The following is a 15,322-nucleotide window of genomic DNA, read 5'->3' on the forward strand; positions in this document are numbered from 1 at the left end:
AAAGAACACGATCTAGGAACATTTCTATAAAAGATTTTGTTGCTTTTGGAACAAGGTATTGACTGTTTTATGAACAGCTGCATGCCTGACTATTATAAAAAAACATCTTCTGTAGGGTTGTAGATGTAAAACAAATCCTCACCTCCTTTTTTTAGATTGGACTCAAATTATTATCTAGGGAAATTTCAAGTTATGTCTCAACATTTCATTTTGAGATGGCAGAATCTTGTCTGGATAGTGTAGCCACATAGCATGACCACAGCATTCAAACTTTAGCATTAGCACTAACACTTTTTTTTCCTCTGATTCTCCAAATAGAGGGTGGACATATACCTGTACATACTATTACTGTCACATGTTCAGTCTGCACATGGTGGCACACACATGGACCTTTACAGACATCACATGCAGTGTTAACACTGCCTTACTTATGATAAAGAGCAGGTTCAAGTTTTCTATATTTAACATTTGGCCTAGCAGATAAGTGAAAATTAATTTCCATTTTGCTGCTGAGTATAAATGGAAAATTACTTTCAACAATCTAGTTAATTTCCTCTAATTATACAACTGCATTAAAGTTAATGTGGAAATTATTCATTTGCGTAAAATTGGTAAAAATGGTCTTGGTACAGCCTTGGTATGGCTTCTCCCGCCAGGCTTAACCTGTTTATTTTGTGTGACAAGCAGCATATTAAGCAGCACTGCATCCTGCACTGCTCAAGATTATTTTCCTCATCCTCTGAGCGTTTAAAGCTTCCCCACACTATCAGACTCATTTTAATTTGAATATTGTAATAAAATCCTACCACCCTCTCAGTCTCTGTGGAATCTCACTGAAATTATCAACAGCTCACTCATCTGTGCATTGTTTGGTTTGTTTGTTTTGAGGTGAGACTGTGTCCTGTGTAATTCAATCTCATCTGCATAAATTAGCAATTTTTATGTCTTTATATGTTATTGCATTTTTTTATTGTGTTTTTTGGAATGATTTACTCTCCGGTTTTTTTGTGCTGTAAGAACTTAATCTAAAAAACTGAATTAAAACAGAACACTGTAGCGCAAACCTCACTGTAGTGCACTGCAGATGATGATGATGATGATGATGATGATGATGATGGTAATGAGAAACAGGATGATGATGCACAAATGGTGGAGGGGAATGCTTTGCACCACTGATGGAGGTACTGACAGAGAGGATGTGTTTCTACCTCGAGTGGCGCAGCCTTTGCCTTGCAGGTATCAATTGCAGTCTGATCAGATGCTGCTGGGATCTGTGGGAGGAAGGACTGTTTAATTTGTGCCAAGTTCTTTCACATTTCTCTGTTTCAGCATGAAAGCAACGACCCTGCTGCTGCTTCTAAAGCACAGTGCTCACAGAAAACCTCCACCTCGTTAGCCAAAACCGTTCTGTGATTTTTATTTTATTTTCGCTGGATTATTCTGTTACTTTGTCATTAAATTTGTCACTTATGTTTTTGTTCTTCCTTTTGCATCCCCTCAAACTGTCTCCTGTACTTCACGTTTCCTCGTATTCCTTTCAGTAACCCTCATGACAATGGCCTTGAACTTGTAGCTGTCAGTACATGTAGGTTCAAAGAGAACAGAACAGAATAGAAAGTGAAGTACAAAGAGGTAAAATAAATTTATTCTTCTGAGAAAACTGTTGTGCATTGTGCTCTTCACTCAAACAAGTAGATAACTGAATTTACTGACCAGTTTTTGAATCTCAAAGAGGCCCTCGCTCTTTCATTCTTTGTGGCTGATGCTAAGAGTTGATTTTTACTGCATTTTATTTTGACTGTTACTCCCCTCCACACTAACCTGCAGTGGAAATAACTCAACCTGACAAACCTAACCTAACTGAGTAAGAAAAACAGACCATCAGTCATCAAAATTGTCCCTCAGTGCCGAACTCATCGCCAGTCACCATCTCCATTTCCCTGGTTGTCATGTCTCCACTGGGGAAAACCAAACACTTAGCCTGTGATCATTTCTAAAAATGGGACATATATTCATATTTGGATGAAACACCAGGCTTACAGCCTCTTCAATTTTGTTAGGCTAGTCAGCGCTGACACTGTAGCCCACACACTGTGTAATCTTGAGCCTATGTTGACATCATTAGCTCAGTGAATTATGTTTTCTCTCCTCCTCATAGAAAGAGAAATAAGTGTAGCTTCATTAATGCATCCTGACCCAACTTCCTCGGCCTTCACCGGGTCTCTGCTGAACTGGGTCATCAACAAGCCAGCTGTCTCATCTTTCTGCCCTCTCTGGCTCACTGTGTCATGCTCCCAGCAGGAGGGGGGAACTATATTTGTTGTCATCACACACAGTCTGGCAAACAACAATGGGGGAGTCATTAGTTTAGTTTTACTTACTGCAGCTTGGTAAGTCGTTCTGCAATTTAAAATACAACAATTTACATCTCATTTTATAGCAGACCCACAGGGGTTGTTTGTTTTTAAAGTAGCATTTAATCTTTATCTTAATTTATCTCAAAATCAGACAAGATGAGTGGAAAACAACTTGGACAAAAATAAAAATCACTATCTACAAAAGTAATTACAGTACTAATTGATCACAAAATCTCAGAATCATGGTTGCTTTTTACCACAAAAAGTTACTAATTTCACCAGCCACTGTGGTTTTTTTCATGGGAGTAATTTGACATTTTTTGGGATAATATTCTCTACCATTGTTCAGATGATAAAATCAAAACCACTCATGTCTGTGTGTTAAGTGTAGAGGTGAAACGAGCCAGCAGTTAGCCTAGCCTAACATAAAAACTGGAAGCCAGGGGAAACGGCTGGCATGGTTTGTTCAAAGGAGTAAGGAAGACGGTCAAGCACACACAAAACCAAAAAGTCATGAGAGGAAATTTAATCAGGCAATGTAAGTGAAAACACATGTGTACTTGTGGTGGGCCTTTAATACTGGTTATAGACCTGGTCCTTCAGCCTTTAGATCTCTGCTACTTATTTTACCAGCCACCATAATTTTTTATGTACAAACAGCACTTGGTTAGCTGCCAACGGGGCTGCTGAAGTAGACTGTCTTAATAACTTGGCAGTAGCTTGTGGTTGGTGAGTAATCTTTTATAAAATTTTCTCTAAATGCATCTGAGCGGCTCCGAAATAAAAAAAAAAGGACTGTCAGTCCCCCATAACATTCCATTAAAGCACCTGTGCACAGGTCATCATACCTGCAGGTCACGGACCCCTCTGTCAGTGAACGTCAACACGTAGATCATCGCCTGGCCACCCACATAGAGCATGTCGCTCCCTTCTTGATGGTACATGCTGATGTAGTTCTCAGGTTTGTCGAAGTGGAACCTGGAGGGCTCTGTGGGTCATAATGAAATATATTAGATGGCTAAACTTTGCTGGAATATGTTGTTGGTTTTATTGTTAAAATGTATGTTTATATTTGTGCAATTAAAATGTGCCTTGTGGTAATAAAGTTTAATAAATGAACTCATTACATTGATTCTACACAAAAACAACAAAAACAACCTTTTAATGACAGAATATGTATGCTGCTAATTATTGCTGCTGCTAAGTAATTAAGAGGAGGTGAGGGAAGAATGTATCCAAAGATTTTCAAATCTGCAATTAAACAGCAGTTTCCAAATGACAGGGAATCAAAAAAATAGACAGCAAAAGCGAACAAACAAGGTACTATAATGACAAGGATTCATAAAGTTGAGGTCAAACACAATAATGAAAGGTCACTGCATGAAAGCAAAATTGAGTTCCAGGAAGTTTTTTAAAAAGATGATCCAGATTTAGCCACCCTAAGCTCCTCAGGCAGGTCGAATCAAAGTCTAGAAGCCCCTGATGGCACAGAGCCAAACCTCTGGTTTTTAATCTACATTTAATCTGACGTCAATACAGGAGCCAGCTCGAGAAGTCCTAGCTATGAACTCCCTTCATTTACCAAAACACCTGATCTGACATTAGTGCCCTTTTGTTGTTTTATATTAAACAGAGAGTCCTTACAGGAACCTGGCTTGGTAGTTTGAGGAAAAATGGCATTTGGTGGAAGCATAAATATCACTGAAATGATTATGTGGGCAAATCCCATCACAGACGCTTGGCTGAATTATGCTCCAGACACCTCCAAAAGGCTCAAGAGTACATTTGGGTATCTCTGATTCACACGTCCAATCAGACTCACACTTACATACACGGCAACTGTGCCTGCATTTACAAATAGAATAAAATCCCTGCTGGTTACATGCAGAACATGTACTTGTAGATCTTAAAGATGTCTAAGTTTATAAAAATCACAAATGGCTGCCAGCCTTTTTCTTTCATTTGGGCTCTGCTCCAGAAAATACTTTTCTCCATTTATTTTCATTTTAAAATAATGACAGTCTGAAGAGCTAAAGTTTTTTTTAATCAAACCAACCTGACAATATATATAAATAAAAATAACAATCTATAAAATCCGAATAGCAGAAAAAGTGTTAATTGTATTAATGGTGTCATGTCCATGTCATTTCAACAAGGGGGGATAAACAAGGGGGAATAAAAGTTACTTGTTTGTCCTATACAGCTTCCATTTTCCATTTAATGTTTAACAAAGATATTTCATGAGTAGAAAATGTATTTCCAAATTAATGACATTTTGCTCTCATTGGTTCAATATAAATAGATACACTAATGACAAAGTGATTAAGGTGTTGGTTACTTGGTATTTGTAATGATTTCTGCTCATCCCTGAAATAAAAAAGACATCCAGTCTGACAATAAGGCCAGGATGAAGTGGTGGTGATCACTGATACAGGTTGCTAGCCAACCAGCTAAGTTTCTATGGAAACAGAGGCCTCTCTTTTTGGCGTGAATCTAATTGACGAAGCTTATAGTTCACAAGGAGGTGAGGAATGCGCAAGGAAGGACAATGTGGCTGATGGCTTGGATAAGAACATACTTTTTACAGTATATTAATTTGTCTGTCTGATAATCTTGTGAAGAACATTCTGTGGCTGACAAAGCACACTGAGAGATTACTATGAATATTTGCTTTGGAAGTTAACAAGTAGATCTTCACAGCCCAAATAAGCTTCTGTTGATTCAGCCTGGCTTCAATTACAGAGAAAACGTTAATATTCTGATTGACAAACCTACAGCAAGCTTAAAGAAAGTCCAAAACAAAAGCTGAATAGAAAACAGTGGCTGGTGTTCACATGTGTACTGCCACTGACAGCTGCTTATGCTAAAGACCTTATGTTAAAATTTCTTTAGCATGAGTTATATGATAGAAACTGTATGAATCCACACTAAAGAATATTTTTTTTGGATTGGATAACCTGACTATAGAAATAAACATGACTTGTCAAAAGTGATGATAAGATAACATTTCTAAATTTTAATTAATGTCATGCTTTAAGATGTTTGAACTGACAGTAAACATATCAAATGTGCAGTATAGAGGAAAAATATCTTTAAAAAATCACTTATATGGCTGTCTGTCAAATAATGATAAATATTTTGAAATGACATACTCCAGTGACAATGCAGAATTCTGTTTCCCTGCCTGTCTGTCTGTTCCTTTCTTAATAAGATTAATGTGTTTAAAAGCTTTCCTTGCAAAATGAGTTATTAAAAGCTATAACAATACACCCTAACCACTCACCATCACACATATTGACAAAAGTGATTAGTAAGACAACTCATGCCAATTTGAGATGATGAATCATAGCGTAATTTGCTTGTTTACTTGCTACTGCTATACCTCTTAACGGTGAGGAAGAAAAGACATGAAGTAAGTTCCTAATGCACAGGTACAATGTATGAATATGAGTAATATAGCATGTAATATAATTGATCTTAGAACGGTGAAAGCTGAGTCAAGGGCGCACTTCTCTGTAGCTAGCTATAGCTAGTCACCAATCAAGATCCCAGGATTATCCACAATGTGCAAACGTCCAAAATGTAGCACTCTCCCGGCCACGCCCACAAAAAGGACAGAAATTAAAAATGGAATGGCTAATAGTCAACCTAGCTTCCAAAGACATCATAGCCATAACCACATAGCCCACTGTTTCACAAGAAGGCAGTAAGTTACCAGATGACTGCAAATGGAATATCAGAGCCTTAATGTGACACACCACTGTTCTGAGAGGTAAGGATAAATATATCTTCTGCTTGGGTATTTTTCTAAACAATGTCTATTTCTAGCTTTAACTGGTCAAGCACTGCTTGCCTTACTTGTCCTAATGGCACACCTCTGCTGTAACACACGTTGTTTTTGACCACTTATGAAACAATGTTTTTGTGAATTAGTTATTTATTTGTTCATGGACATGACACAACACAGTTTCCTGCAAATTGTTTTACAGACTTTCACGAATTTACAGGTAGGAGTAATGTGCCGCCAAAAGGCTAGGCAGAAGATTGCTAGCAAGTCAACATGGATGTTAACAACACACAATGCATTTTGGGCAGTAACAGTGAATGTGGCCCAAAAATAAAAACTTTATTGTACCACTTTAAAGTACCATCTAAACTAAGCTCCTCCTGCACTGATTGGAAATGATGTTTGACTGTCCCACCTCTTAAAACAACCACAAGCTCACACGTAGAACAGAATGTACACGCTGTTTAAGTGTCCTGTTCCGTGTCATTCCTTACATCATTTCAAAGGGTCAGACATATACAACAAAAATTTCACATTCTGGATGTAATTTGAACTCATAAATTCTTTCATATTCTCTCTATGTATGAATATTTTTTTTTTCCCCTTAGACATTTAATAATTGCTGCTGGTTGAAAACCTTTGATTTTCAGAAGGTCAGCTTTTCAGGAAGAAACACAGCCATGTTTTTTTTTACTTTTTTTTTTTTTCGAAGAAGAAAAAAAGGCTTCATTAAACTCAAGGGTTGGAGAGTTTCCTTACCCCCTCAGGAGCATGTAATCCTTGAAAGAAGTTGAAACATTTTCAAATTAGTGAGTCACTTTTAAAGAAGAAATTTGCTAATTAATGAAGATTAAAGCACAGATGTTATTTGTGGGAATAGCTTGTACATGAATGAAAAGCATTCTGGATAGTAGGGGGAAAAAAAAAAAAAAACATCCGAAGGAAAATCAAACAGTTTTTTGATATAGATGCTTTTGAAGCTTTTCTGTTTGGAACCAGCAAATAATATGCTTTTATTTACATATCATTCACTACAAAGTGGTTTTGTAGATGAGCTAGTTTTGTAGCTGAGGTCCTCCTTTAAGAATATGATAGTAAAAATCTATCAGGCTCATGGTTGGAATTTTTTTTTTTGTTCAGGCCTTCAGATGAGAGAGAAGGTCAGACATTGGCTGAACTTTGGCAAAATGTTCTGGTATTTAGGATGCAGCATGGTTTGTATTCATCTCTATGTCTCTCCTCTCTCTCTCCTTATGTCTCTGATGGAGCCTTCCTCTATTTGTCTTACTTTTCCTCTCACTGCCTTTTGATGTCCTTGTCACTCTCAAGCAGACATATTCAATAGAAGGTGTGCAGAAATAAAGTAGACTTTTATTTTCTCCCACTTCACTCACTACCTAATCCAAATCCTAATCTTATTGCAGTCCCTTGAAGAAGTGAGGAGAAGTACTTAACACCCCCCAATTCTTCTCATCATTCTTGGACAAACACACATACTTTACACACACTCATGTATGTATAAATATTAAACACTATTACTGGTTTTGGTATTATTATTATTATTAAAGCTGCACCAAACTATACTTTTACATTAAAAAAAGACTGTTTAGGGTAAAGGTGTGTTTCATAATGATGAACCGGCATGAACTCTGCAGAGCATTTTTTGCGTCTTTTTTTGTTTTATTGTCTGCGACTTTACTGTTTTGGTTCTGTCTCACTGTCATTTTGTTTCTACCAGCAGCAGTCTGCTACTTTCAGACAAAAAATGCTGATAAACCCATGCCATGCTACCAAACAGCATAAAGACAAAAGTGAGAAAATAGCTAATGAACACAATGGAACTTTTCGCTGTTCAAGAGCCACATTTACTTCTTAGCAATGGCTGAGGACGAAAACAGAGATAAAAGTGGATTGTTCTAAAAGTGTTTGCTAACATGTTAATGATATCACTCAAAAACAAGGTAGCTTAATGCTGCTTTAATATTACTATTTTTATTGCTAGTGTCAATTATGAGTATATTATTTGCTTTAGTGCCTTTTCCTGTCCTGGCAACTGTTTTATTTGCATAAGGCTACACTCACTGTCCAGTGAAAGAACAATGGGCTAAAAATTCAACAGAGTTGCAAAAAAATCTTAAGACTGTAATGTGCAGTTTGGGGCTGTTTTTAGAGAGGCACTGATTGAGCTTAGGCTGTAGTTTATCATGTTGTTGAATTACATTGCTTGTCTACCCCATTTATATCCATACGAGTAAACCAAATTCTCTGTTTCAACATAAACTGAAAATTATAACATTTTATGATGTTAGAATTGATTGTGCGTGTACCCTCTTAGTTGTTTGCTTGGGAGGGATGAACTTACAATTTTTGATGACATCTTGCTTCTACTGAGCTTGAATGCACTTAGTGTAATAACTTTGGACACGAAAGGCTGCTAAATGAATGCAATGTAATGCATTCTCTGGCCCTACAAAAACTTCAGCTATCACAACATATCTAACCTTAACCCTCAAACCCTTAAAATAAACCCAGTTTTAACCTTGATCCCAAAACCAGGTTGTAGCCATGAAACAGTTCCTTTAAGATATGAGAACCTGCCAAATGTCCTCATGTAGCAAGAATGTGCAAAATGAGGACATTTGTCCGTCTGAGGACTTAGGCGCTGTCCGCGGTGCTGAAACAGCGCCAGCTCTTCAGGCTCGCACTGCTCCCTTGATGGATTTCCTCTGACAGTTTTCTACCTGTGCACTGTGTGTGTGTCTGTGTGTGTGTGTGTCCTAACATGCATTCTAGCTAACCCTGAAAATGCATAGCAGCCAATTTGATTGATATGACATGCACGTATGGGGCCGTCAGCTTGTGCCTTTTGTACTGTGCTCATCCGCGGGGAGGGGAGGGATACAGATAACTTGACACGCAGCCCCAATCTCTATTGATTGCTGAATACATTAGAGGACCGTGTGAGGTGTAAAAAGGCGTGAGTGGAATAGATAACTAGAAGACGGCTTGGAATTTTCCACTCATTGCTCTCCCCTCCCTTTTTCTCTCGCTCCTTTTCTGTATATTTGTACATGTGTATATGAATTTGTGGCAGACAACCCTCTCCTCTCCCGGAACCGGACTCCACTGCTGCAGTGTGAAGCAGCTGCCGTGTCCCGCATTGCAGCTCCGCAAGGACGAGGGAGCTACACTGACAGTTTCAACCTCCAGAGCCATATTTCTCAGTAATGATGCTTTTCTGCGCTTCCATGCGGGTGTTTAAAGGCCACCGCCTCGCTGTGATTAGAGTGAACAGGCGCCATGTTCTTGGGGGGAAAAGGCAGAGGAGAGGTTGTTTTTGAGCGCTTCTAGTCTTATTGCGCCCGGTGCGCCTGGAGGTGAGAATAACGGTCACCAATTAGAGCCTGGATGCCCTAATTGATTCAACAACCAGATACGAGGACACAGTGACTTTGTAGTAAACGGAGAGAAACTGAACATACAAGTAGTCCAAAAAAGACCAACAGAAAAGCCACAAGTTGCACAAATCATTACAAATTATTCAAATGTGCCAAATTTGCAGGTGTACACATACAGGCTACAAGCCTTGAATTTAACGGAGACAAAACAAGCTGCCTAAGAAAATTGTTTTTTCGTTGTTAACACTGAGATAATAGAGCAGAATTATTTTTCCCCACACGCTCATCCTGCTAGATGCTGTGGACTTGTGTGCGGGGCCTGAATAGTGGAGCGCGTAATTTACTACTCCGTCAGTGGGGGGAGGGTGGTGTTTCAGGAGATTAATCCAGAGGTAGCCCAGTGAATATGGCTTTATCGGTTCTGTTGATCCAGCCTGTGCAGTAAAGGACAAGACAACATCGGCTGATGGCAAGAACTGGAAAATAACTGGCTACATCACCACATGACCCAACTCTCATTCTGTTCATTCATTCACTCACTCATCCATCTATGCATTCATTCATTCATCCATTCATTCATTACCTATCACATAGCTAATATAAACTGATAAAACCTACTGGGCGACGTCAATACTTGGCCGTATGACTTGTGTTAAAACCAGACAACACTGGGAGAATACAGCAGCTGCCTACCGTGCACAACAAATTTCAGCCGAGGTGACTTTCCGGTGATAACCGTGGCAAAAAGCGACAGCAGGACGAAAGAATTCATCTTTCTCGAGGCTCTGTCGTGTGTGAGCTTATTCGACCGAGCGAAGCGCTCCCACAAAATCCTTCTTCCTCTTCTTCCTCTCCTTCTTCCTCGCAGCCGCCTTTATGCTCCCTCCTGATCTGCTGCGTCCCAGATCTGTGCCACCGACTGCTGGTCCCAGTCCTATCTTGTCCGTCTGCTTCGCCGGCAATTCAGTTTGAAGAAGTCGGGGTATCAGGCTCCACCTCGGAAACAAAAGGCAAAAGGAGGGAGTGTAGCCTGTCAGCAGAGGCGCGGGAATAAAGAGTGGGATTGGAAAAAATTGTCAACTAACACATCACTTTTGGATTTACAATTAAAGGCGTGTGATAACGCGTCATACCTGTTGCTGATTTTCACAGATATCTTTGCACCTTGCTGCATCCTTAAAATGATGATGCTCATCTTGTTTTTACTCTACAACCATTTATACAACGAGGATCACATGGTTTTTGTGACAAATTTATTCCAGCTTGAAAAGATTGAATGTTTTCTAACGCTACTAAAATCTATAACATCAGGAGCAGTTACATATCCTCATGCAGATGCAGACTAACTACATTTTCTCTGGTCACATTACATTATGAGACTATATATATGAGCCTGAAGGCCTTCCTCAGGGGCCATTTTATGTTTGCCCTCACACCAGCATCCAGTAATGATATGGCCTCATCAACTGCCTCTACTGTAATGTCTAATCAATATGTGTCAATAATGCCTGAAAGGGAATGAATCAGCAGTTTGGCTCTGCTGTGCTTGCATTTGTTGCAAGTTAATTGACTCAAATTTGAAAAATTGAGCATCTCCAAATGGTGAATGCCTCTTAATGGAAGCAACCAAACAGATGCTTCCATTTTCACGAAATTGCTTTCTGTGTATAAGCCGCCATTTAGAGTGGTTTTTGTGAGACTTTGGGGAGCAGTGAGCTCCTTGCAGGGGAAAATCAGCATGAGCTTAAACAGTCAAAGAGGATCCTGTATTTTCTACATTCAGAAACCACTATAATTAACAACACTCATAGACGCATCCTTGGTGGAAACCAACCTAGGAAAACCTATACACTAGGGGGGCAATCATCCTTTTTTAAAAACCTGTCAGATGCCTTCTTCATCTTTCAGTGCTACCCCTTAAATCAAGTTCTTTGAGTTCATACTCCACAGGGATCTAAACAGACTTGTTTTACCTATTAAACCCACTCTTTCAACAGCTTTGTATCTTTAGGTACAAAGAAAGATACAAAAGATGTATTTGTACAGATATATTTTCTCTTCCCTTGTTATCTGGTTCAGTTTTGGCCCAGGTTAGTGACACAAAGGGGCTTCAATTAGTGGTTTGCAACAGTGTCCTACGATGTCAGATAAATACTTGTATATCATTATAATATATAATGTGGATGGTCAGCCAGACAACAGAATTTGATGTTTGTAGTCACAGCACGGATCTCATAGGCTTCTTCCTCTCTGCCTTCTTGCCCTTTAGCTTACTGGGTTAACATTAATTTAATATTATGTTGATATAACCTCTGTGGTTACAGTTTCAAGTGTGTTTCACATACAGTATGACCTCACCCAACAGTGATGTCATTAAGCCAATGCTTGGGTGTACAATTTCAACCACAAGATGGCAGCAAAAGCAGGATTTTCAATCAGTGTTGTATCACTCCAAGATGATGATTTTGCCTCCTGAATCATTACAACAGGCTTCCTCTGTCACCTTCAGCAGCTCAGTGTTTGTCTGTCTTTGGCAGAAAGATTCTCAATGCAATCACCTGGTGTAGTTTGACCTTTAAGGCTATAGGAGAACTAGAGGAGGATGACTTAATGAACTATTTTGCATCTAGTGCAGTAGTCAATTGATATTCAATTGACATTAAAACAAGTCTGAACAGCAGATTGCATGGATGACGTGAATCTTACAAACACCATTATCAGGCAACATTATAGATTTGTTTATTTTAATAATAAGTCCAACTGTAAAATGTCTAAATCCATTAGTGAAAGAAAGAACCAGAAAATATCTTCTTTTATCATTTATTTGCTTATGGTTACCGTGACTGAAAACAAAAGTGTATGAACCAAATTTAAACAATTCTCCCATCACTATGAGACTTGATACCTTTGTACCTGCCATCACTCCCAAGTTGCTTGACAGGCCTAACACAGAAGACAAAAATCAACCACTTAATCAAGCATTTTCAAAGCAGTTAAACATTTGTTCACATCATAAGTGTCATAAAAATAATGAAGCAAAGTCTATGCACTTGGAATGAAATGGTAATAATGATGATAATGGTCATTAAACATGGGATTATATGTTTGTAGAGGCCGAGGCCTAGAACAAACCTCATCTTAACCTCTGGCAAAATAAATTGATTATAACTACAAATGACAATTTGTCATACTTGACACTGCATTATTGGAAAGGGTCAGATTTGAAATTTAATTGGGTGAAATTAAAATCAGTAAGTAGGTTTTGCAGTGTGTGTGTATGTGTGTGTGTTTAAGTTAACAGACTCTTTCTGTCACACCCAGTCAGGGTAAAGGGACTGCAAGTTGATCATTACTGACTTTGATGTGGTTAAAAACACTTAAAGTTAACTGAGCAAATTGGTGTTTGGTTGTTAAATGTAACAAATCTCTTTATTTTGTGGTTTTAACACCACTTGCTGGTGCAAATCAATATAAACCAGTGGACTGCTAGATAATATTGGGAATATGTAATGATTTCATGTTCAACACCGATGTAAGATTAGGAAACTACATTTTACTAAGTTGTTTTTAGTTTAGTTATCTCAATATCACAGTGATTTCATAAGTCATTGGTGAGACAGAAATCCCACAGGGCTTTATAAACATCTCATAAGTTAACATGTAGATAAGCAAAAGTTTATTTCAGACAATAGCAGTGTGGTTTGACAGACAATTGCTGGCTGGTGCAGCACTTAAGTCCAGAGTAAAATATCTTGAAATCAACAGAATGGATTGCCATGGAATTTGGTACAGGCCTTGATACTCCCAAGAGGATTAAACCCAACATCTTTGGTGGTTCCCTGATGTTTTTCTCTTGTGCCACCAAAATGTCAAATTTCCAATAATGTTATACCTTGCCTCTGGGAAATCGGGACACAGAACAAAAAGAATCTTTTTACCAACTGCCAGGGACTAGTGAATAGAAAGAACAATAATTTACCTGCCAAAATAACAACAAAATGCCTGACATCTTGCCTATCATCGATGTCATGATGAGAAAAGAATCTCAGAAAGTTGTCTCTTTTGTTTGAGGGGGTAATATTTATTACATACCAGAAAAGCATAATGGTCCTCTCAACTTGTTCTTCTTCAACAGCATCAGTCGGTGCAGGAAATGCTCAAAACAGCATATATTTGTGTTCAGGTAACATCAGCATTGGTTTCTTTTAACCATGTATGCAGTCATTCCCAAACCTTAACCATGTGGTTATAACCGTGATGATGAGAGTCGCCTTACCTTAACAAAGTGAATAATTTTAACCCAAACCAAGATGTTTTTCTAACCTAAACTAAGTACTTATTTTAACCCAGACCATGATCTTTCCCTGTACTTTACCAAGTTGTGTCTCTGTCTAAACCTTTATCATAATGTCACTACAGATTTATTTTTCAATCGTGACGTATAACAGTTTAGAAAAAGGCACATATAAATGACATCATCCTGGGGCATCAGATCAGAAAACACTTGCATGTCATTCTGGAGGATGTGGGTGGTGTATTTTGTTGGCGGTGAGAACACAGCCTTATCTCTGGCACCATGTTGAGGGATAAACTGACCTTTGACCTCCAAGTGAAAAAATTCTAAGTTTTGCAAAGTTGTCTTTTCATTATTCATCCATTCAACATTCCAACAGTCAACATTCAACACAGTTCTCTAGTGTGTAATCAACATTACAACCTCCTGATCACATGATAAATTCATATTTCTTCTACAAACAGGAATATTGCCCCTCTGAAGAGGAGTAGACAGAGTTTTTACAAGTGAATATATAGACTTGTGTTCTATTTTGTCAGTAATTCAACTAGAGAAGTCTTCTCTTGTTTTTTCAAAAACTCCTTGTCACTGCTCATCTCCTCACTGGATGGGAGACCACCTTCAGCCATTCCAGGTCAGTTCCTGCTGAGTCAGAGCCAAGTAAAACTGGTTACTGCGGGCAGAGTTACATCAGAAATTTTCAAAACCAAAATACGAAAGATCAAACTTTGTATATTTCAAGCTCAATGAAAAATAAAAATAAAGGAGTTTTCTGAGAAGAGCTATATGTAACTTTTTACTTTTAGAAGAAATGTTGTGGGTTCAGCATCAAACTTCATTCCTTTACTTGCCAAGAGCTGTCTCCAGCAGTGGAGAGCAGCCCTCATGTTTTACTTCTATTTCTGTCACTTCTTTTGTTCTACTGAAGTTAACATGTTAACCAGCTAGCTCCAGCTTGGTTGGCCCCTCTGATTACTATCCAATACCAAGTCACTGTAGTGTCTGTGCTGACCTGAGGAAGTAGCTGCTCACATGATGTATTATAACCTCTTGTACTGTAAACGACAAATAGCTCCTTTAAAGAAGGTTAGAGATTCAGAACAAGTATAGGTTTTGCATCAAATGCTTATAAACAAATCAGTGCATGAAAATTGACATTTAATGACTGCTTGCTGTGCTTGTGAAAAAAATCAACTACTAAATAGTATTCCTAATATAGATATATATTTTAACTGACTTCGTCAGCAACAAAAACAAGTTTCTCTCTAAACTATAAAGACTGGTATCAAAAGGTAACAGAAAAATGTAGTCCTGCTTCTACTTACCCTTAAACTCTTATAAGCTGTGGCCACTTAAATATACAGCTTTGCCACCCTTGCTGTTAGCTGCTTGTAATTTAGGCGATCTAATCATTTAAGCCTATTCCCTTGTACCTCTAGATAAAAGTGTTAACCTAATGACCACATAAATTTAAAATGCAGCTCTT

The 15,322-nt window shown here is 38.3% G+C and overlaps 1 protein-coding gene across 2 annotated transcripts in view; it reads right to left on the reverse strand.

Annotated features, from left to right (window-relative positions):
* Nucleotides 1-12,063, reverse strand: part of LOC139612942 (semaphorin-7A) — a 40,139-nt gene extending 28,076 nt beyond the window's left edge. The window contains exons 1-3 of one of the 2 annotated variants that reach the window (XM_071469111.1): nucleotides 10,236-12,063; nucleotides 3,206-3,345; nucleotides 1,065-1,271 (exon numbers count right to left, since the gene is read on the reverse strand). In XM_071469111.1, the coding sequence (XP_071325212.1) occupies nucleotides 1,065-1,271; nucleotides 3,206-3,345; nucleotides 10,236-10,314 (426 nt within the window). In that variant the 5' untranslated portion in view covers nucleotides 10,315-12,063. The remainder of the gene's footprint in view (nucleotides 1-1,064; nucleotides 1,272-3,205; nucleotides 3,346-10,235) is intronic. The other variant, XM_071469112.1, reaches the window with a different exon arrangement.
* Between the last annotated feature and the right edge of the window lie 3,259 nt (nucleotides 12,064-15,322).

This window comes from Trachinotus anak, unplaced genomic scaffold (assembly GCF_046630095.1).
Source record: "Trachinotus anak isolate AG129_WGS33_773 ecotype Australia unplaced genomic scaffold, CSIRO_AGI_Tana_v1 ptg000032l, whole genome shotgun sequence".
In the NCBI taxonomy this organism is placed as follows: domain Eukaryota; kingdom Metazoa; phylum Chordata; class Actinopteri; order Carangiformes; family Carangidae; genus Trachinotus; species Trachinotus anak.